Below are 23936 nucleotides of genomic sequence, written 5' to 3'. Positions count from 1 at the left end.
GTGTGCGTGTTTGTGTGTGTGTGTGCGCACTCACGTCCATGCTAGCCGTTCCCTCTGGCCAGCACCCACTTCCACTATTTCATCAAGACTTTCGTCAGATACCAAGGAGGGCTCCCTGTCTACCTAATTTAAAATTAACCCTTCTCCCATTTCCCTTACCCTGATCTACTTTTTCTTTTTGTATAACACATCACCTTCTAGTATACTACATAATTTACTGATTTATTATGCTTATTGTTTATTGACTGTCTCTACTTAACTAAAACTAAAATTTCGTAAAGGCAGGGATTTTTGTCTGAATAGTCAATAGCCAGCACCAGAAAAGTGTTTGGCTCATAGATGCTCAAAAAAATAGTCATTGAAAAAAAATACATATGTAGCTATAGTAAGTTTCATAAAACAATGCTTATTACATGGGATACATATGTGATATTTTACAGTATTTTATTTTTTTAAATGTTCACATACAAGAGTACATACTATAGAATTCCATTTATATGATGTTCTATAAAGGCAAAATTAACCTGTAGAAAGTGGAAAACTGGTTGTTTCTCAGCATACGGGGGGAATGATTGACTGGGAAGGTTCAGAACTTTCTGGGGGATTAAAATGTTTTGTATTTTGATGGTGTGGTGGTTAAATGGGTGTATACAACAATTTTTACATTTTTATTCTCTGTAAGTTACGTGCAAATTATTCTACGTAAATTATAACCCAACTTTTAAAAAGCACTGGCAAATAAAAATACTAGTCTTTACTAACTGAACAGATTTCATCACCCATACTCACGACCGTACTGGGTTTCAACCCATAGTTTGAAAAACTGACTTACAGGGTTGCTGTGGGGTTAAAGCTAGACACCTTTGGAAAAGCAGGCAGCATTCCACCGGCAACAATTCAGACCTTCAGTAAAGCCTGGTTCTCTTTCCACACCCCAGAGGGCATTAAACACTTGTGCGCTCCGGCCACTGGTGGATGCGCTCCGGGTCGCCACACCTGCAGAGCCCCTGCATCGCCCGATCCCCGACCCGCAAGAACGCAGTCCCGGGAGCCCGCCCACCCGGGGCTCACGGACTCGGGCTGGGAAGGGTCACTGTAGCTTTTGACACACGCCGGTCCACGCCTCTACCCCGAAGTCCGGCTGAGCTCTATTACTCCCCACCCGCCTCATACCCGCGCCATCTTCCTCTGCACGGCGCAACTCCAGCCCCGACCGAGGCCAGCCAGGTGAAGGGCTTAACCTCTCGGGCCTCACCCCCGCGCGGGGTCACCACCGTGAGGACTTGGAGCGCACACATGCGCAGAAGAAGCCGCCTCGCGCGGGGCTCGCTGGAGCGTGTTCCCTCCGACTGCAAACTACATCTCCCAGAACGCCCGCCCTGAGGTGCCGCACACGCGCAGCGAGAGGCCAGGCGCGCGTGAGGTGTGGCCCCGGCGCGTTCCACCTGATTCCAGCACTGCGTTTCCCGCCCCGGTCCCCAACCCCCTTCCCGGCGAAAGGTCCACTGGGGGATGACGCACAGGCGCAGTGTGCCAGGAGGCGTCCGTACCTACCCCGTTTCAAGAACTCTCCCGGCAGGATCGGCTTTCACTAGAAGTTTGAGGGCTTAACTCTGGAATTTGAGTTTGAACCCAAGGCTTTTCTTTGTGGGCCTGTGAGTATGAAGTTACGACAAAATGGGAAATATATCTTACAGATTTTATTAAAATGCCTGCAAATTGAAGCTAACAATGGTTGAAGTTAGTACTGAGTGGGATAATTCCGAAGAACACAAACAAATTTATATTGATTACACAAATATGATGACCAATAGCTAACTCGTCTGGGTGATATTTAAAGAGAAAAATTTGAAAAAGCTTGGAGACAGATTTACTTCTCAGGGGAGTTCAATATTAAGAAGGTGTGTTCCCGACCCTTTGGAGTCGGGCCCCAAGAAGGGTCTACTTCAGAAGCAAAAGAAAGCTTTATTCTGTGGTCAAAGAATGGAGAGGTGCAAACTGGCGCTCTAGAGCACATGTTCTCCTGGAAGGACCATTAGCGGGGCTACTTTATAGGGTTCTTGTCAGTGGCGGGCGGGGTGGAGAGCTCCTGGGTGAGGGTTAGGCGTGTTGCTCACGCACCTCAGACTGAAGTGCCGGGTACAGCGTCTGCACACGACCTGCTGCTGCCACCGCCATCTTGAATTGAATGTCCTGCGCAGGCTTCCGCTCACTTCAAGCCAAGATGGGGTGTCTAGCACAGCGTACGGCGCTTCTGCTCTGGGAGCTCTGTGGCAAATCCCCCCTCTTTCTTTTGACCTGCCCCTCATTCTTGACGGGTGCTGAGGGGCGAGGGTCTGTCTTCTGCAACTGCTTCCTGCCGAGTTTGGGTGTTGTCATAACCCCAGGTGGAGGAGCACAACTTCTCCCCTGCCGCCTTGAGATATGTTTGATTGTTGACTGGCCTCAGCCCTGACTTCGTATCCCTGAGCGACCACCATTTGAAGTTTTATAGATTCTAATCTTTTGGAGACAAAGGACGCCAGACAATTTAAACTACATGGCCCAAATATGTATCAGCAAGAGGACAATGGTTCTTAAGGGGCCCAGGAAACGTAGAAACCAAGGATGCTGGGGAGGGCTTGTTTTACCCTGTTCCAAAATTTGTTTGGCCAGATTAGGCTGGCTGGCTTCTGTTAACCAAGTTGGTTTTTCTAGTAGCCTGTCTACACTTTCTTTAATCAGGCCACTTACACTGATGTAAAAGCAACATGTTGTATTGACTTGCACAGACCCCCTCCCTCGTCAGCCAACAGATAATCTAGGGCAATCCAGTTATCCTAAAATTCCTATTACTTGGCATATACAATTACTTATCTTTTGCCTTTTTTTGAAAAAGGAGTTTTAGGTTGGAGAGAGGTTCACAAGAGTAGTGTGGAGCGGGGGTGGGGTGGGGGTGGGGGATGGTGTCTGTTGTCTTGGGTTATTTCTCCAGAGGTTGGGGCTCAGGAGCCCTCTTCATTGGAGTGTGATGTACCCACGGAGTGATCCCCTGCAACTTCAGGGCAGAATGGGTGGTTAGCATCACTAAGTGCGGTCCGTTCCACTTAGGAGTGAGTTGATGTCTTGGGCTGCCTGTTTTCCATGTTTTTAGGTACACCCACTCTCCTGGCTGGAAGGGATATAGGACCAGGTCAGTGTGTGCAGGCCGCTCATGGTTACCATATTCTGTGAGAGCTTTCATGGTTTTTCCTACGTGGAGAGCTTGAGTTGTTTCATTCCAAGGGGGTTAGGGTGTCCCTTCTTGGGCTTGGGGAATGGATCTACCATTCATGAGTTCAGGTGCATTTAAGTTTAACTTATCCCCACCGGGGACTAACCACACGTAGAGCAGAGCAGTCAGAAGAATCTTCATCCAGTTTTCTTGACAGGCTGAGTGTAACGTCCATTTTATGCCCAGGGCACTCACTATCCCCTTCGTCACTTGAGACACAAACGCTGGATCATTATCATTTTGTAGGGATCCTGGGAGCCCAAACCTGGGGATTATTTCTTTTAGTAATGCCTTAGTCACTTCAGCTGCCCTTTCAGTTCTAGTGGGGAATGCTTATATCTGAAATTGTCCGATATTCTCAGTGTGACAGTGAAATCTATCTGCCAGTGTTCTCCAGGGTCTGTCCCTCTGGTTTGAATGGGTCTTATCTGGGGGCCTCTGGGGGCTCTGGTGTTGGGGTTATTTATTGTACCATTGGGGCAGGTCTCAACTACCCAACGTTTACGTTTTTCGTGCTTGGGGTCACCATGATCTCAACCAGCTAATTATCTAGGACTTCCCTCCCATAGTGGAATCCTTAATGGTCCTCCCTGATGGCTTGGCAATCTACAGTTTGGGGCATTAACTAGCCACCCATGACTCCCCAAATCCCTATTGAAGCCCCGTTTTGGGGTTTTGTCTAATATTTCTTTTGTGTAGATTGGGGAATAATTGGATGGATCTGACCTTCAAAGTACGAAGGGTAGTTGCCAAGTTACTGGTTCTAGGGCCACCTTTCTGGCAGTTGCATCCACCGTGTCGTTTCCCATTATCCTCTGCATCCTCCTTTTGGTGACCCCAGCAATGAATCATTGCCACCTTTTTTGGAATCTGTACTGCTTCTGAGAGTTTCAGTATGCTTAAGCCATGTACCACCTGTTTATTCTCTGCAGTAAGCATAGCTCTTTCCCTTCAAATAGCCCTGTGTCTGTGTAGGGTGGCATATGCATACCAGGAATCTGTGTAAATATTTAAGGCCTTCCCTGTCCTGAGCTCTAAGGCTTGGGTGAGGGCCATCAGTTTCACCTTTGGGGCTGAAGTCCCTGGGGGTAGGCCTCTTCATTCTATGACTTGGGTCTGGGAGGTTATTGCATATCCCACCAGGCTTTTTCCCTCCCTCATAAAACTACTCTTCAGCGTTTGGGAGACGCTTGATTCCTAGGTCGGTGTGACTGGGATAGACTGTGTCTATTGTTTCTATACACTCATGTTCTAAGGGCCCTGTTTCTGTAGGTAGTAAGATGGCAGGATTTAATGTACGACAGGTTTGACAGGTTTTTTGTTTTGTCTTGTTTCTAGGCTGCGCTGTGCCCCAGTGAAAGTGCTGACTCCTAACCACTGGACCACCAGGGAACTCCCAGTGTATGACAGGTTTTCATAGTAACCACTAAGGTATCCAAAAGTGTAACCTGGACTTGAATTGACCTGTTCCCTTAGAGCTTACTAAATGCTTGAAACTGGTGTGGAGTTCATAGGGTGATTTGCTGTCTGAACATTAACTTCTCAACCTCCTTTAGCGGGGTTGCAGTAGCTACTACTGCCCGTAGGCAAGGAGACCATCCTTTAGCTGTTTGATCTAATTGTTCAGATCTGTCCAGGGAAGTTTGTCCTCAGCCATTAACATTACCATCTTGTGCCCCCCGTCTAGGGGAATGCCAATCTCCAGTTTGTCTCCCATTAGGTGGATAGTAACTCCTAATTTATGTAAGATATCCCTTCCTATCAGGGATATAGGACATTTGGGAATGTGTAGGAAGGAATGGGTGATGTGTTTGTCCAATTTGCATTTTAATGGCTCTATGAATGCCCGTTCTTGGGCCTTCTCTGATACTCCCATAATTTTACAACTCTTATGACTGAGTGCCTGATCTGGTGTTCAGAAGTGAGAAAGTGGCACCAGTGTTGACTAAGAATTCAACAGACTTTTCCCCAGTGTCCAGTCTCAGGTGGGGCTTCTCGGGGGTCAATTGGAGTGCTGGCTTAGGAGCCCCTGGCCCCATTATTCTTCATCTATCTGGACCATCTGCCTTCGAGGGTTGTGGCCGGGTTCTGCCATTTCCATCCACCTTGGGGGGCGCTGAGGGCATTGTGTCTTCTAGTGTCCCTCTTGTTTACATATGGCGCACTGATTGGGTACTAGTTTTCTTGACTTGCTATAACTTGGTGGAGGCTGGGGATCACTCACCAGGTCGAGAATCTCCGTGGGTAGTTAGTTCAAATTCCCATGCCGTCTGGTTGACACTGAAGGGCAACAACCAGTAGGTGGGCTTGCCTCCAGGCCTTTTTATCCTCTATATTTTGGTTTTTAAACACCCAGTAGGCAACCTCAACCAGGTGAGAAGTACACCTAGTGTCGGGGGCACTTTGGGCCAGTTGACAGGTTTCTTTTCTGCTGCCTAGATTCCCTTTAGGAGTGATCTGTCCAGTCGAATTCAACGGCCACTATTTTCAACTCAGCATTGGTGTCTTTTCGAGGGACCAAAAACAAACAAAAAAACCCTTTTATTTACTTAGAAGTATTTGTCTGTCTCATCCTTGACTTTTAAATTTAATTCTCCATATGTGCTTTTATTCCCCTCCTCCACCATGCCCAATCCCAAATTCCTTTTTTCATCTTTTGCAGTTTGCACTGTTTTAGTTATTTACTTCCCTAATCTAGATGTGGATATGTCTTTACATCTGTTATTAAAATAAGAGTCTTTGTTGGTGATGTCTGGGTCATGCTGTCATTGGTATTAAAAATGTTCTTGTTTTCATTATCTGAACTCTTAGAAAACATGGTCATATAGTCACACTGTTAGAAATTAAACTAGTACTATATCAGTACAAAGCACAACAGTTAATCCACAGACAAGGCCACAGACTAATTATTAAAGCTTATGATTGCAGTGCACTTAAATTGTACACTTAAAATTGTATCACTCCAGAGTGATGCAACAGTGGATAAACCATTTTTGTAAACTGCAAATCATGACTGCCAGCATCAACAGCCAAGGGAAAAAAAAAGCAATAGTAAAGACCAGGAAAGGCATAAAATCTTTGCCTTATCCACTTGAGAGGATAACAGTGTTGCTTACACCTTTACTTTTGGGACCACCTTATGGGTTTTGTACTTATTCTCCAACTTTCCCCAGCCATCCTCCCAAAGCAGGACTTTTGAAGTCCCTGGGAGGGATTTCCTGGGGCAGTTCCAGACAAAACTTTATGGTGGGTCATTCCACCTCAGTCTTCTTTCATTTCTCCTTTTTTCTATCTGTCAATCCCCCCTTCTCCTTCATTCTCCTTTGCCTCTGTCCTCAGTCTCTCACTCTCAGTCTCTCATTCTCCCCCCTTTTGTCCTCTAGTCTCCACTCTCTGTTCTTATGCCTTAGGTCTTTTTGTCCCTTAGGCTTCCTTTCTCTTTTCCTCAGTTTCTCCTTTATTTTGTGTTTCAGTCTCCTCTTCCCTGTCTCAATTTTCTTTTTTTAAAAAAATAATTTTATTGAAGTAATATTGTGTTAGTTTGTACCTTACAGGAAAGCAGCAAAGTGATTCAGTTATGCATATATATATATATACACACATACTCTTTTTCCTATTCTTTTCCATTATGGTTTATTAAAGGATATTGACTATAGTTCCCCGTGCTATACAGTAGGACCTTGTTGTTTATCCATCAGTTTTCCTTTTTTTCGTCAATCGTCCCCTGCGATTTATTACCATAATTGTAATTTCCCCTAGGAGGATTTCCTATAATAATTAGCATAAGTAACTGTTCATGCCCCTCTCTGCTGCCCAAGTTTTCCATCACTTTTGCCCCTCTCCCACACTGGAATCTCCTGGACCATTTAGCAGACCTTTTCAGTAGACTCTCCTACGAAAGGATTGCACCATTCCAAATTCCTCTTACACCAGTTACAGTCTTCCAGTAAAGTACTGCCCTACTGCAGTTCTTCCCCAATCCTGTAAAGTCTGAAATAGCTTCTACCTTACGCATTTGTATAATTCTCCTTTTTGTCATCTTTTCCCCCTCCCCTCGCTGCCGCGGTGGTACAGCCCAGCCTCAGGTTCCGAATAAACTGAATTCCTCTGCTTGTACGGAACTGGCCGGCCTTTCAAGATGGCGGCTCCCACTGAGACACAGCGCTTGGGGGCGGCCATATTGCCTCCTGAACAAAGCCACTCAGGGTGTGGAGCGGCCAAAATGCCCGGTACGGAACAGCGAAGGCCCGGGAGCCTCGTGCTTTGCTCACCCAGACAGGAAGCGGGAGAGTTCGCCGCTATGAATGTGACATCCGTACTGGGATAAGCTGAGGCAGGCGTTTTGGGACCTGATAATCGAGCTGGGGGTCAGAAGGGGGATTTATGGGTTGAGACCTGAGGAAGACTGAAATTGTTATTGGGACGGCGGTCCATGAGGGTCAGTAATTGAAGGTCTATGGGGTCAGTGGTGGGGAGTCTCTAGTATGAGTGTTGGGTATGTATGTGGATCAGTCATAGGGAGAGCTGTGTTATTTGTGGGTCAGGGACGGCGGACCTGTGCGCTGATGGGGTATCCGTGTGGCCCGTGATTTGTGGACTTATATGGCCAGTGCTGTGATGGGAGTGGGGGTGGAGGTGCTCTTTGAGATTTCTGATTTCTGCACCTGGTGATTCAGTGATTTTTAGAGGTTATTAATGGGGCCCAGAGCTGATACAGGTTAGTCCCAGTTTACTGGGAAATGCCTCACTTTACAGTCTGTGTAGGTCAGAGGCTACTCTCAAGGTGAAGCCCCTCCTCAGATGTTTTTTTCAAGCCATCATCTCTTTCCATCATTCATATCATCACAGAAGAAAACATCCTTTGAATGTAAGACCAAACAAATCTAAAGGGACAGGATTATTACTGTCAATTCCGTCGAGCCAAAAACTACCAGGAACACCCTGTAGTTGAATAAGTTGGGTTTATTGCTCTTGCATCTAGTTAGGAACACGTACACAGTGGGGAGCGTTAAGGGTGTCTCGATAAGAGGGTGTTAGAAAACACTTGTTATAGGATTTGGCCTTGTGTTAGGTGATTTTGAGGAGGGTGTAGGGAACGGGCCTAGCTCTGAATTGGATGTTGTCAGGAAGTGGGGTAATTCAGTGAGTGGAAATTTTAATCTTATCTAGAGAGAAGAATGACTAGGTTGAAGCTAAAGGTGTGATAGGTAAAAAAGTAGCAATCCTTCATGTTAGTTGGGAGAGGGGGATGTTTGGTATTTTGTGAATTGGAGAATGTTGATGTTTTGTCTGTGTTCAGGTATGATTTAAGAGAGGTGTTGTTTTTGTCTAGATCTGTCCTGGTCAGGGAGTGGCCTGTCTGATGTAAGTGTTTCTTGTAATTGTTCGTGTTAAATAGGAGAGTTATGAGTGCCAGGCCAGTTCTCAGATAGGAAGGGCTGCTTTTTCTCTTTCTCATGTAAGATTTGATTTCAGCCCTGCCTCTTCCTCAGTTTATTGCAGTCCTTCTACATTCTGTTCAACAAACATTTATTAAATGCCTGCTGTTTACTTGTTGCAGAGCTGGGCGTTCAGAGATGAGCATGACTGTTTGATTGTTTTCTTCCAGATTTATTTTGACAAAGCCTGGGATACCCTATATGAAACAGTCTTCCTATCATGAGAGGACTCACTTCCTCTAAATGAGTTCAGCCCATGTCTGCATGACCCATCCTGGGACTGAGAAGATTACCAGGTAACTATCTTGCTGCACTGTGGTATGTTCATGTTTAACAGTAGTTCCAACCTATAAGTATATATTTTTTAATATAAAAACTGCACTATTAAAAATTAGCAATAAAAATTTAAACAGAAAACATCTTAAAATTAACAAAATCGACAATTTTAATCCATGAATACTGACTTGGCAAGAGAATTTGCCAAGTTAGGGGAAAACATGAAAGAGCTCTTAGGATTTTACTGGCTGCTTCTGTTTAGGGAATATGGGAATGCATATTCCCTAAACAGAAGCAGTTTTCTACTTCGTCATTCCCATTCTTATTGCTAGGGATCTGCTCCATCTTCAGTTAAATCTTTACATATATATCCATGATTATTGTCTTATGGTAGTTCTGCATATAGAATAACAAATATAATTGTTGGTCCAAAGGGGAACAATAAGGTGTTAGTAAGTCAACAGAAAACATATCAGCATTCATCCAATTAAAAATACACCTTGTCCAAGTTCTATGTGATCATATTATAATCACAAGAGGGCTTCCTTCACATGGTGGTTCGGTAAGGACTCTTCCGTAGGACCAAATGACCTTCTTCTACAGGGTGGCCTGTTATCCACGTGACTTTTGGTGGTAGTGTTTCTAGACTGGTGAATGTCAGTTCTGGCTCCAGGAGGCTCCATTCTATCTCCTAGTCCTGATTCCTCAGACCTTTTCCCTTTTGGAAGAGAAGCAGAAGATGACCAAGTCTCAGGTGAGTTGCTTGCTTACTTTGTACTTGATTTCCATACAATGAAATAGAAAAGAGTGGAGAGTCAAAAATTAGGATTCGGGAAAATGTAGAGGGAACGAAAGATAAAGACTTGAAAAGAGTTACTATGTAATATGCAGATTATATATTTTGAAACCACTATTAAACTATAGTTCATATATATATATTTGTTATATATAAATTTCGAGAAGACACAGTGGAAAGTTAGAGAATATCATATGCATGATTTGCATTTTCATGTACCATTTGTTGAATAATCCACTTACTTGAAGTGGATGCTGCCTTGATTAAATTTCCATTTGTGATTAGGTCTCTTTTACTTTCCTGTTCTCTTGCTGTGTTTGACTCTTTTTGCTGAAGATAGATCTTTACATCATTTTTCTCAATAGGCATAATGTAGAACTGGGAATGTAGTTTTGTATGCTATGGTAAAAATGATGAGAATGATCAATTCAGATTGAACAGGAGCATGCTATTACAGGGTCCAGTGTCATTCGAGGATGTGGCTATAGATTTCACCCAGGAGGAGTGGCAGCAACTGGACCCTGCTCAGAGGACCCTGTACAGGGATGTAATGCTGGAGAACTACAGCCACCTGGTCTCAGTGGGTAAGGATGGCTTCCCAACATAACTCAGAGTTAGCCAATCCAGTGCCTCTCACTGGAATTTGATTGCGTTGGGTGGGTTCTTGACCTACTTGTGACTTTTTGCTCTCTTTCTTCTCTCCAGTGGAAGGTCATTACTGTTCTGAGGGCCAGCTGGACAACTTCATTGTAGGGCTCCTAAAACTGTATCTTTTCTTCTTTCTTCAGTGTAGTCAACTCAATTCCTCAATTTTTTTTTATCATAGGGTATCCAGTTTCCAAACCAGGTGTCATATCTAAGTTGGAACAAGGAGAAGAGCCATGGATTATGAAGAGAGACATATCAAATTGGATCTATCCAGGTGAAAATCTGGCAGATGGAAGACAAAGGAAGTGAAATATCAGTTTGTTTTTGTTTTTAATTGGTTGGCAACTAAGACTTACATTTCCACCCAGATTGATAACTCCTATTCCTTCTTGCTCCTGTGCTGTGCGTGTAGTAGGTATTCGACAACTAGTTAATTCAGTAGTAGTGAGCCATGTACAGAAGAGAAATTTCTTATTGATCCACTCAACAATCATATCTTTAGTACCTTTCTAAAAGAGTCAAAGACAATAGAAGGCAAATGCTTTTCAGGAACATAGGTTATACATAGAAAGACAAGACATCAAGATTTACAGCTATATAAAATTGCATGTCCAATATAGTTACTGCTCCAGGGGTTCAGTGAAAATTATAGTCTAAAGAGATGTGGCATAATTTAAGAAGGCATTTTTCAAAGCATGAACCAGCTACTTTGAAGCATATCTGAAGTGTGGCTTAGGCAGAAGGAGGAAGGTGAGGGCAAGCTCTAGGAAAGGACATGTACAAATCCTTGGAGTTAGAAATCAACATGGCTTATCTGATAGAAATTTTCTAGGCTTACTTGACTTTAAATAAAAGATATTTATTGGGGAATAGTGGAATATAAAGTTGGTTACATATTGTGACTACAGCTATGTTTCACTAGCTGTACCCTGAAATTTTCTGTTATTATTTTTTTTAAGCAGCTTTGAGATATAATTCATATGCCATACAGTTCACCCATTTAAAGTCAGCAGTGGTTTTTAGGATATGTGCAACTGTCACCACAGTCTATTTTAAGACAGTTTTATCACCTCCAAAAGAAACCCTATACCCTTTAGCTATCACACCCCTTCTTCCCATCTCCCCAGCCCTAAGCAATCACTAATCTGCTTTCTGTCTGTATTGATTTGCCTCATTCTTGATATTTCATATAAATGTATTCATATAATATGTGGTCCTTTGTGACTGACTTCTTTCATAATGTTTTCAAGGTTCATCCACATTTTAGCATGTATCAGTACTTCATTCCTTTTTTGGCTGAATAATATTACATTGTATTGATATACTACATTTTGTTAATCCATTCATCAGTTGTTGGATATTTGGCTTGTTTCCACCTTTTAGCTACATGAATAATGCTACTATTAAAATTCATGTACAAGTTTTTGTATAGACATATCTTTTTTTTTCCTTTGGTGTGTACCTAGGAGTAGAATTGCTGGGTAATATAGCAACTGTATGTTGAACCAAAACGGTCCCTGAAGACTAATTAGGTTGAGCATTTTTTCATGTGCTTATTGGCCATTTATTTATGTTCTTTGGAGAAATGTCTATTCAGATCACTTGTCCTTTTTTTTTGAAGTATAGTTAACTTACAATATTATCTTAGTTTCAAGTGTACAACATAGTGATTCAACATTTTAATAGATTATAGTCCATTTAAAGTTATTACAAAATAATGGCTATATTTTCCTGTGCTGTACAATATATCCTTGTTTATTTATTTTATACATAGTAGTTTGTATCTCTTAATCCCCTATCCCTATCTTGCCCCCCATCCATTTTTGAATTGAGTTATTTGTCTTTTATTATTGAATTATAAGAGCTCTTTATATAAAGTTCCTATATAGAACTTCCATGTAAAGTTTGTTATATAGATATAATTCTTTGTATAGAATTCTTATTTGATATAAATCTCTTATCAGATAAATGATTTGCACATACTTCCTCCCATGTTTTCTTTTTACTTTCTTGATTGTGTCATTGAAGCACACATTGAAGAGTTTTTAACTCTTTTTTTAAAATTTTTAAAAATTTTTGGCTGCATTGGGTCTTCATTGCTGAGCACGGGCTTTCTGTAGTTGTGGCGAGCGGGGGCTACTCTTGGTTGTGATGCGCAGGCTTCTCATTGTGGTGGCTTCTCTCCTTGCGGAGCACAGGCTCTAGGTGCCCAGGCTTCAGTAGTTGCAGCATGTGGGCTCAGTAGTTGTGGTGCATGGGCTTAGTTTCCCTGCGGCATGTGAGATCTTCCTGGACCAGAGATCGAACCCATGTCCCCTGCACTGGCAGGCAGATTCTTAACCACTGTGCAACCACGGAAGTCCCAAGAGTTTTTAATTTTGATGAAGTATAGTTTATCTATTTTTTTTTGTCGTTTGTGCTTTGGTGTCATATCCAAGAATCCATTACCAAATCCAGTGTCATGAAGATTTACCCCTATGTTTTTTTCCTGAGAGTTTTGTACTTTTAGCTCTCACATTTAGGTCTTTGATCTGATATTTTGAGTTAATTTTTGCATATGGTGTGGGGTAAGGGTCCAACTTCATTCTTTTGCCTGTGGTAATCCAGTTGTCCCAGCACCATTTATTGAAAAGACTCTCCTTTTCCCATTGAATGGTCTTGGTACCCTTGCCAAAAATCAGTTGGCCATAAATGAAAGGGTTTATTTCTGGACTGTCTATACTATTCTGTTGATCTATATATCTGTTCTAAAGCCAATATCACACTCTCTTGATTACTGTTGTTTGTGGTAAGTTTTGAAATTGGGAAGTATTCTTCCAACATTGTTTTTCTTTTTCAGCATTGTTTTGGCTCTTCTCGGTCCATATGAATTTTAGAATCAGAGTATCAGTTTCCACAAATAAACGTCTTCAGATTCTGAAAGGGATTGGTTGGATTTGTAGATCGATTTGAGGAGTATTGCCATGTTAACAGTATTAAGTCTTCTGATTCCTGGAACATGAAATGTTTTTCCATCTATTTAGATCCTCTTTAACTTCTTTCAGCAATGTTTTATAGTTTTCAGAGTATAAGTTGTGTACATCTTTGTTAAACATACTTCTTAGTATTTTATTCTATTTGATACTATTGTAAATGAAATTGTTTCATTAACTTTATTTTTGGATTGTCCATTGCAAGTGCATAGAAATGCAATTGATTTTTGAATATTGGTCTGGGATCCTGCAAACTCACAAAGTTTACTGGTTCTAATAGTTTTTAGCTAATTCTTTAGGATTTTCCATATAAATGAATTTGTCATCTGTAAATAGAGATCGTTTTAAATATCCCTTTACACATTGGATACTTTTTATTTCTTTTCTTGGTTAACTACCCTGGCTAGAACCTCTAGTACAATGTTGAATAGAATGGAGAGTGGACATCCTTGTCTTGTTCCTGATCTTATGGGAAAAATCCAGTCTTTTACCGTTAAGTTATGTTAGCTGTAGGTTGTCATGCCCTTTGCAGGTTGTGGAAGTTCCTTTCTATTCCTAGTTTGGTGAGTGTTTTTATCATGAAAATGTGTTGCATTTTGACAAATGTTCTTTCTGCATCTGTTGAAATGATCTATTTATGTGATGTGTTAATGAATTTTAATTAATAGATTTTTGGACAACAAACCAACCTTATATTTCTGGATAAGTTCCACTTGGTGATAGTGTATAATTCTTTTTATATGCTGCTGGATTTGGCTTAGTAGTTGTATTGGGGGTCTGCAAGACCACCTTCAGTTCTGCTGATTTGCTAGAAGGACTCACAGACTGAGAAAAACTGATACATTCATGGTTATGGTATATTACAGTGATAGAATTTACCAGTCTAGATATGGACATTTCTTTGTGGGAAGATTTTTATTTATTAAGTTTCTTTCCTTGATGTGGATCTATGTAGATTATTTACTTTTTCTTGAGTCAGTTTTGGTAGGTTGTTTTTTTTCCCAAGGAATTTTTCCAGTTCATCTAAATTGTCATATTTATTGGTATAAATGTTTTTCATAATATTCCCTTTTTGTTCTTTTATGTCTATAGGATCTCTAGAGATGTTCTGTCTTTCATTCCTGACACTGATACTTTGTTTTCTTCTTTCCTCATCACTAGCTAAAACATAACAATTTCATTAATTTTTTTTCAAATAATCAGGTTTTGATTTCATTTATTTTTCTTGTTTGTCTATCTTCTATTGATTTCCACTCTGCTCTTTATTGTTTCCTGTCTTCTATTTATTTTAGGTTTAATTTGCTCTTTTTCTAGCTTCTTAAGGTAGAAGCTTAGATCATTAATTTGAAACCTTTATTGTTTTCTAGTATGAACATTTAAATATAGATAGTCCTTACTTTGTATGGTAGTGAGGGGCCATAAAAATTACCATGGAAGCCAGAACTTTGCCAAGTAATTTTTATAATCGACGGGAAAAATTGTAATTGATTTTGACCTTTAAACATTTTTCGTCAAAACATTAAAAGTTATCTTGGGGACTTCCCTGGTGGTCTAGTGGTTAAGACTTTGCCTTCCAATGCAGGGGGTACAGGTTCGATCCCTGGTTGGGGAGCTAAGATCCCACATGCCTTGTGGCCAAAAAACCAAAACATAAAACAGAAGCAGTATTATAACAAATTCAGTAAAGACTTAAAAAAAAAATGGTCCACATCAAAAAAAAAAAAAAAATTGAAAAAAAATGCTATCTTGCTGTTGGTTATAACTGTTTATAGAGATGAAAATGTAGTAAAACTAATACTTATTTACTACCCTGCAATTTAAAACATTGGAAGCATTGAAAATGTCTTGTATTTCTTTTAAAAAACTCTATGTAGAGTGGTTTGAACAGTGCTTGCCTTCTTATAATTGTATAACTTATGATAAGGAGTTAACATGTTCTCTGTGCCTTAGTGAATTGTCATATTACTTTCTAAGGTTGGGTCAGCTTCCAACATTTTCTCCTTTGTGCTTTCAGTGGTGTGAAATATGTCAAAGGTAATGTGAAAATTTAGGCATCACTTTCTTTGAAATATTTTTATCCTTTCCATCACAACCCAGAAATTTATGTTGATAAGTTTGCCTTCACTAAGTTCCTCTGGCTGCATATCTAAAGTCTCATAAATAGTGGCAATGCCAACATGGTCAGCTATTTTCTAATCACATCCAGTGTTGTTATGTGTTGTTTCTTTGCTGCATTTACATCTTTGTTGGTCAGTTCCCTCTTTCAGTTACGCATTTTTGGATGATTAGGGTAATTTGGATAATGTCACGTGGGTTTATCAATGGGATACAAGGAAGAAACAAACTACACACTTTGCTGTCTGTATATATATTGGACAACAGATGTGAAGTTAATAGTCACCAACAGACTTTGAAAGAAGTGAAATGATTGGGTGCTGATCATGATGTGTATCTGTTATTTATTTAGTGATTTATGGACTGAAGAGCTAGCAGTGAAGTTTGTACTTTATGCTGTTAGACATACTGTGGTCATTAAAGTGTGAACTATGTTGTTGGCAGACTGGTGTTATTTAACTAAACTGTGGTAACTAAATTTCATGCTTGTTGAAATCTTGCAAAATGAGGATTACCTGCATATAATTTGTCCTCTAAGCATGAAGCTGTGTCCCACAATTTTTGATATTTTGTGTTTTCATCTTCATTCAATTCAAGTTATTGTCTAATTTCTCTTTGGACTTTTTGACACATAGTTTATTTACAGATATGTTATTTAATTCCCAAATATTTGGGGAGATTTCTGATATTTCTTTTTGTTATTTATTTCTAATTTAGTTCCATTATGGTTGGAAAATATACTCTGTATGATTTCCATCCTTATAAAATTATTGCAGCTTGTTTTGAAGCCCAGTATATAGTCTATTCTGATGTTTGATTAATGTGTTCTTGAAATGAATGTGTGTTCTGTTGTTGGATGGGGTATCTGTAGATGTCAGTTAAGTAAAGTTCATTGATATTTACTGATTTTCTTTGCTTGTTTTTTTTTAAAATATATTTTTAAAATATGACTTGAATTTTATTTATTTGTTAATTATTATTTTTTAAAATTTATTTTTGGCTGCGCTGGGTCTTTGTTGCTCCGCACAGGCTTTCTCTAGTTGTGGCGAGTGAGGGCTACTCTTTGTTGCGGTGGGTGGATTTCTCACTGTGGTGGCTTCTCTTGTCGAGGAGCATGGGCTCTAGGCGCACGGGCTTCAGTAGTTGCAGCACGTAGGCTCAGTACTTGTGGCTCGCGGGCTCTAGAGCACAGGCTCAGTAGTTGTGGTGCATGGACTTAGTCGCTCCGCGGCATGTGGGATCTTCCCAGACCAGGGCTCAAACCCGTGTCCCCTCCATTGGCAGGTGGATTCTTAACCACTGTGCCACCAGGGAAGTCCTTAATAGACCATTTTCATTCCCCTGTTTATTTTTTAGTTGGTAGTTGTGTGTGTGTGTGTGTGTGTGTGTGTGTGTGTGTGATGTTGCTATAGGGATTACAATATATTTATTTTCTTATAACCCACCTTATGTTGATACTGCTTTTTTTTCTCTCACAAATTATAGAAACTTGCACTAGCATAGCTCCATTTTCTGCCCTCCTGAACCACCTTGTGCTGTTTTGTTCTTTTAGTCATGTATGTTACGTTTGTGTTTGTCGTAACTTTGACAGTATAGTGTTACTGTTTTTGCTTTAAAAAGTCTTTTGAAGAAATTAGAAGGAAATATTTTTAAAATTATACATATTTAAATCCTTTATATTTACCCAAATAGTTTAAAATTTTTCTGTTGTCTTGTAGATTTGAGTTATCATCTGGTATTATTTGTTCAGCAGGAAAAACTTTCTTTAGTATTTCTTATAGATCAGTTCTGTTGGTAACTTTTTTTGTTTATCTGGAAATGTTTTCATTTTCCCATTATTAAAGTTTCACTGAATGTAGAATTCTTGGTTGACAGGTTGCTTTCTTTTAGTATTTTGACTGTGTGTCATTCCAGTATTTCCTGACCTCAGTTTTTGTGTGTGTGTGTGTGTGTGTGTGTGTGTTGAAAATTCAGCCAACAGTACTGTTATTCTTTGATACATGATGTGTCATTTTTTTCCTGCTGCTTTGAACATTTTTCTTTTTGCCTTTATTTTTCAGCAGTTTAATTCTGATTTGGCTGGTTGTATTGATATCCTTCCTGTGGTCTGTTGAGCTTCTTCTATGTGCAAACTAATGTTTTCCACCGAATTTGGTAATTTTAAAGACATTTCTCCAGATTTCTTTTGGCTCTCCCCCCCACCCCTTTCTAAACTCCAATTACACGTATACTGGAATGTCTAACTGCTCCACAGATCTTGAGATTCTATTTTTTAAATAATTTTTCTTTTTGTTCTTTGGGCTGAATAATTTCTAGTGATATTTCTTCAAGTTTACTGATTCTGATTTTGCCTTCTGCTATCTCAAATCCACTAATGAGCCCATCTGGTGAAACCTTCATTTCAACTTTAGAATTTTCATTTGGTTCTTTTATTTTTTAATTTACATAAAATAAATGTTACTCTTTCTTTACATTTTGAAAAAGGCATAGAGTAAGTTAATTGCCACCACAATCATGATACAGAAAAGTTCCATTACTCTCAAAAATTCTTCTTCCTGCCTCTTATAGTCAAACTGGTTCTTTTATATTCTTCTTTCCTCTTTTGAAATTGTCAGTTTATTCACTTGTTCCTTAGAATATTTTCCCTTAGTTTTTTGAATATGTTTATAATAGCTTCTTTAAAGTCTTTGCTAAATTCAACATTTGCACCCATTTGGAGTCAGTTTCTATTGACTGATTTTGTTCCTTAGTGTAGGTCACATTTTTTTCCTTATATGTGTAGTAATTTTTGGTTGAAAACTCTACATTGTAGACAGTACGTTATAGCGTCTTTGGATCCTTTTGTTCCTTCTGAGAGTTTTTGTTTTAGAGGCACTTGCTTGGGCTTAAACTGTGACATCTTTCTGTCCTGTGGAGTGTCATCACTAATATCTCTGCTTAGTTTTGTTTGTTTGATTAAGCCTGGCTATAGATGTGAACTAATGATTTGGACAGGTTTATTAGACACCTAAAGCCAGTATGACTTTTACTCTTTGCCACCTGGATTGTGCATGTCTCAGAACACTTTAAAAGCATAGGAAATCTGCAAGTTTCCCCAGCCTTTCAATCACTGCTGGGCTCACTAGGGTCTCTTTTCACAAATATTTTAGCAGTCAGGTAGGAATGTATGGCAAGTTCATTATCTCAACCTTTCTATGATTCTTTTACGTACAAATTCTCCTTGTTAAATTCCTAGCTGCTCTACTATCAGCATAAAACTGTATCCTGTGGATTTGTGTTATCTCTCAATGCCCCATAAACTAGGGGTGCAAGACAGGAAAACCTTAGGAAAGAATGCCACAAACTCCCCATTCTTATCTTACCTAATGAAGTAGAAGTTTTTGACAAGTAAACACTTTTCACCTTGTGGCCTGCGTTTGGTAGTTTTCCAGTGCCCTGAATTGATTGTTTTTAAAATTATTTTATTCAGTTTTATACTTGTTTTCTGAGGAGGGGAAGTCCATGACCACCTCATGCCACCATTATCAGAAGTATTATCTTTAGTTACTCACCCAATAAATTTACATGTTTTGTTGTGTTTTAAATGGGCTGTTGCCCGCCCAGTTCTCTGTCTTCATGGACCATCCTGGATCATCCATTTGTTTCACCTCTTCTGTCCTCTACTCAATCTTTGTATCTGTTTGATTTTATCTCTACAATTTTATTCTTTCAGACAGGGAGACTAGACTTGACACACATCAATTGGATACACTTGGAGATGTTTACTTTCATAAGGACATACTGGAAAGTGTCACAAGGGATCATTCATTGTACTCCATTTTAAAGGTCTGGCAAGGCGACCAGCTGGAGAGAGATCAGGAAAATCAAGACAGACTTCTCAGGCAAGTCACAATCATCAACAACAAAACAGTTATTGAAGAGTCAAACTATACATATAATGCATTTGGAAAAATATTTCATAACTGCACAGACCTAGATACTTCAAGACAAAGACTGTATAAGTGTGATTCATTTGAAAAGAGCTTGGAACCTACTGTAAACCTATTCAGTTGTAATAGGGGTTATGCAAGAAAAAACACAGATGAGAATTTTGGATGTGGGAGAACACCTAGTTCTTCCTATTCTAAGCATGAAAAAATTCATAATAGAGTGAAACACTGTGCAGGTAGTCAGTATGGAAAAATCATTAGCGATAAACAATCTCTTATTCAATATGTGAATGTTGAAACTGGGGAGAAGATCTGTGTATGTATTGAATGTGGAAAATCTTTTCTCAAGAAGTCACAGCTCATTATACATCAAAGAATTCATACTGGAGAGAAACCTTATGGTTGTAGTGCTTGTGGGAAAGCCTTCAGTGAGAAATCACATCTCATCGTACATCAGAGGACACATACCGGGGAGAAACCTTACGAATGTTCTGAATGTGGAAAAGCCTTCTCTCAAAAATCATCCCTCATTATCCATCAGAGAGTTCATTCTGGTGAAAAACCATATGAATGTAGTGACTGTGGGAAAGCCTTCTCCCAGAAATCACCCCTCATTATACATCAGAGAATACATACTGGTGAAAAGCCATATAAATGTAATCAGTGTAGGAAGGCCTTCTCCCAGAAGTCACAACTGATTATACATCATAGAGCTCATACTGGAGAGAAGCCCTATGAGTGTACTGAATGTGGAAAAGCCTTCTGTGAGAAGTCCCACCTCATCATACATAAAAGGATTCACACAGGGGAGAAACCCTACAAATGTGCTCAGTGTGAGGAAGCCTTCAGCAGAAAGTCAGAACTCATTATACATCAGATAATTCATACCGGGGAGAAACCTTATGAATGTACTGCATGTGGGAAGACCTTCTCCCGGAAGTCACAGCTCATTATACATCAGAGAACGCATACTGGAGAAAAGCCCTATAAATGCAGTGAATGTGGAAAAGCCTTCTGTCAGCAGTCACATCTCATTGGACATCAGAGGATTCACACAGGAGAAAAACCTTATGTTTGTACTGAATGTGGGAAAGCTTTCTCCCAAAAGTCTCACCTCCCAGGACATCAGCGGATTCATACAGGAGAGAAACCTTTTATATGTGTTGAATGTGGAAAAGCCTTTTCCCAGAAGTCAGACCTTGTTGTACATCAGAGAATTCATACTGGGGAGAAACCTTATCAATGTGCTGTATGTGGAAAAGCCTTCATCCAGAAATCACAACTCACTGTACATCAGAGAATTCATATAGTGGTGAAATCATAAGAATGGACTAAGCATAGAAAAGCCTTCAGTATCTGTTCAAGCCTTAATAAGTACAACAAAACTCACAGATTTAATGTGTTCCTAGGCATCTTTGTTGGTACTATTTTACAAATGGAATCCTATTTCTAATGTAATTAATTTTTTTATCAAAGATAATACAAGAGAAAAAAGTTTTGTTTATATAAATTTTCACTTTGGCATGTTAAACTTTTAAGATTTGGAACTGAATGATTAGCATAACAGAACAAATTACATATAGTCTATTTTGAAGTTACATGTTCCTGATTATACTACATAATAAGTTAGGCATGTGGTAATATTGTTAATGTTAGCCTCTCGTAATTGCGGCCATGCAGTAATTCCCCAAAGAGGACATGAAGAAAGCATGAGTCAAAAAGTGCCAAGACCTAGAAACTGCACTAAGGGGAGGGGACTTGACCATCAGACCCTAAAAGTATATGTAAAATTCTTCTTATACAATGATGGAAAGATGGGTTGAAAAGGTTCAATAAATGTGGTCTTTTTGTGTTTTTTAATTTTGATAATATAAGTTGATTTGTGTCTGTGGATGGACCCAGGACCTTGGAATTGACACTGCTTGCTCATTTCTCCCTTTTACCCCACCCTTCTAGGAGCTTGGTGTGGTGGAAAGACATTGGTTCTAAAGTCAGATGGCCATGAGTTTTAACCCTTGTTCCCTTATTAATAGATTGTGTGACATCTATGAAGACCTTTTTAACCCTCAGTGTCTGTTTGCTCATCTGTATGTGAAATCCTGGCAGACAGCACATGGTTTTTTTTTTAGTTACTTCTGATATACATTTTAAAGTAATAACTAGAATTATGACTTATAACATTATACCAGAACATGTAAGATTTTTAGAAATTTCATGTAATGTCTGAAACATTTATATTAACATATTTACATACAAATAACCCAAAGAAAGTTTAATATTAGTTGTTTTTTTTGTTTTTTTATACTGCAGTTTCTTATTAGACATCAATTTTATACACATCAGTGTATACATGTCAATCCCAATCGCCCAATGCAGCACACCACCATCCCCACCCCACCACGGTTTTCCGCCCTTGGTTTCCATACATTTGTTCTCTAAATCTGCAGACAGCACATTCTTAGCTAATATTTGTCCTGTTTATCCCTCTCTCTTCTCTTGAAATAGGCTACTAATTCCAGTGTGCACACATTTAAATTTGATTTGCATTTAAGACACACTGCTTCTGATCTCAGATTTCCTGTCCTCTCCTTTGTCCATTTCACTGCCTTTGTGTCTGGTGATATAACTCATGCTATGTTAAAGAGACCTCAATTACTTTTCATTTATTTTATTTTGCAAACACATACAAATTGTGATATATCTATATCTGTATCTAGTTCATTCTAATATATATATGGAAATACTAAGGGACAAGAATAGGCAAGTCACTCATTAAGAACAAATGTTAGAGAATTGATCAGACTAAGGTTTCCCACAAAGCTGTAGTAATGTAGGCAATACAGTATTGACACAAGAGTGACAAAAATAGATGAATGAAATGAGAGCCTGAAAATGAAAAAATTATATATGAGTAACTTTATGACAAAAGTGTTATTGTAATCAGAAGGGGAAAAATTATCTTTTTAATAAATTGTTCTGGGTCAATTAATCTAAATATAAATAGGAAATGCAAAATGACAAAGTTTCCAGGTAGTTATATAGGAGACTTTTCATAGCCTTAGGATAGGGAAAAATGTTTAACACTGTGCATGAAGAAAAGATTGATAAAATGGCTTATATTAATATTAAAATTTCTTCTGTGTTAAAAGAAGTGATTAGTTTGGAATAAACTTGGATGTATCTAGCAAAATTACATATGCAATTTCTAAACATTTTTAGGAATCTTCTAAAGATATGTTGGAGAAATATTAAGAGATGCATGCTTGGGATTTCCTTGGCAGCCCAGTGGTTAAGACTTCGCCTTCCAATGCAGGGGTGCAGCTTCGATCCTTGGTTGGGGAGCTAAGATCTCACATGTCTCAGGGCCAAAAAACCCAAAACATAAAACAGAAGCAATATTGTAACAAATTCAATAAAGACTTTAAAAATAGTCCACATCAAAAAAAATCTTAAAAAAAAAGAGGTGCATACTTATGTTTATTCATCATAGTACTATTCACAGCAGAAAAAAGATGGTAAACAGCCTGAATGATTATTGATAGAAAATGTTTAAATATAGTGTATCTGCACACTGGGGACTGTGCAACTCTAAAAAGGAATGAGATATGTCTTTTTATACTCTCCATTCATGTTCTTAAATAAAACAAGGCACAGAGAATTACAGTACACTGTCTTCTAAGAAAGACAGGTAGTGGTGGGAACAAGTGGACATATTTTCTTATATATAAGTACAGATGCTGAAAGGAAAGACCCAAATATTAATTAAAATGTTTTGTTCTAAGGTGACTGAACATGGTGGAAAGGATAGTGATATCCCTTAGACCTCTCATGAATGTAACTTGGTTTTGTATAATTGACTTTGAAACCATGTAAATAGTATAAATAGTAACAAAACAAAGTCAAAATGAAGTGACACCTAAAAATTTAGCAAAATGAAACTAAACATGTATAGCATTGGTGGTTAACCATACCGAGAACTAATTTCAAGTAACTTTAAACTGTTTGTCTGTTTTTCCTGGTGGGATATATCATAAGGATAAAGGAATGGCAAAGAAGGTTTTTTTCAGTAAGTGTTCTGTTACTCATAATACTGGTATTGATAATAATATTGGATACATATACAGAGAGAAGAAAAAAAATGAAGGAATGGATCAAATAAATACAGTAGTCCTCCCTTATCTATCTGCGGTTTCGCTTTCTGTGTTTTCAGTTACCTGTTGTCAACCTCCATCTAAAAATATTAAATGGAAAATTCTGTAAATACTTCGTAAATTGCACATCATACTGAGTAGTGTGAAGAAGTCTTTTACTGTCCCACTCCCTGGGACATAAATCATCCCTTTGTCCAGTGTATCCTGTCTGTGAAGTCACTTAGTAGTAATTTCGTTTATCAGATCAACTGTCATGGTATCACAGTGCTTGTGTTCAAGTAACGCTTATTTTACTTAGTAATGGCCATGAAGCACAATAGTAGTGATGCTGGCAATTAAGATATGCCAAAGAGAGGCT

General features: G+C 39.2%; 1 protein-coding gene across 7 annotated transcripts; it reads left to right on the top strand.

Moving 5' to 3' along the window:
* Nucleotides 1-1530: 1530 nt before the first annotated feature.
* On the top strand, nt 1531-21375 carry ZNF300 (zinc finger protein 300). Of its 7 annotated transcripts, none has more exons than XM_079916221.1 (8): nt 1531-1655; nt 4592-4654; nt 7328-7482; nt 8862-8987; nt 9571-9721; nt 10221-10347; nt 10590-10685; nt 19211-21375. In XM_079916221.1, exons 5-8 carry the CDS (start codon nt 9707-9709, stop codon nt 20749-20751), a joined length of 1779 nt encoding a protein of 592 aa, XP_079772347.1. In that variant the 5' UTR covers nt 1531-1655; nt 4592-4654; nt 7328-7482; nt 8862-8987; nt 9571-9706; the 3' UTR covers nt 20752-21375. The 7 variants fall into 7 exon arrangements, with proteins under 7 accessions (XP_079772347.1, XP_079772352.1, XP_079772346.1 ...); XM_079916226.1 differs by having other exon boundaries at nt 4592-4684; nt 9663-9721; XM_079916220.1 differs by having other exon boundaries at nt 4592-4684.
* The last annotated feature ends 2561 nt before the right edge of the window (nt 21376-23936 follow it).

Source organism: Stenella coeruleoalba, assembly GCF_951394435.1.
Source record: "Stenella coeruleoalba genome assembly, chromosome: 3".
In the NCBI taxonomy this organism is placed as follows: domain Eukaryota; kingdom Metazoa; phylum Chordata; class Mammalia; order Artiodactyla; family Delphinidae; genus Stenella; species Stenella coeruleoalba.
This window is presented reverse-complemented; position numbering and strand designations above follow the sequence as displayed.

Coding starts and splice junctions, on each gene's coding strand:
- ZNF300 (XM_079916221.1), top strand. Junction 10,348..10,589: donor CAGCCACCTGGTCTCAGTGG/GTAAGGATGGCT, acceptor TTTTTATCATAG/GGTATCCAGTTTCCAAACCA. Junction 10,686..19,210: donor ATCAAATTGGATCTATCCAG/GTGAAAATCTGG, acceptor TTATTCTTTCAG/ACAGGGAGACTAGACTTGAC.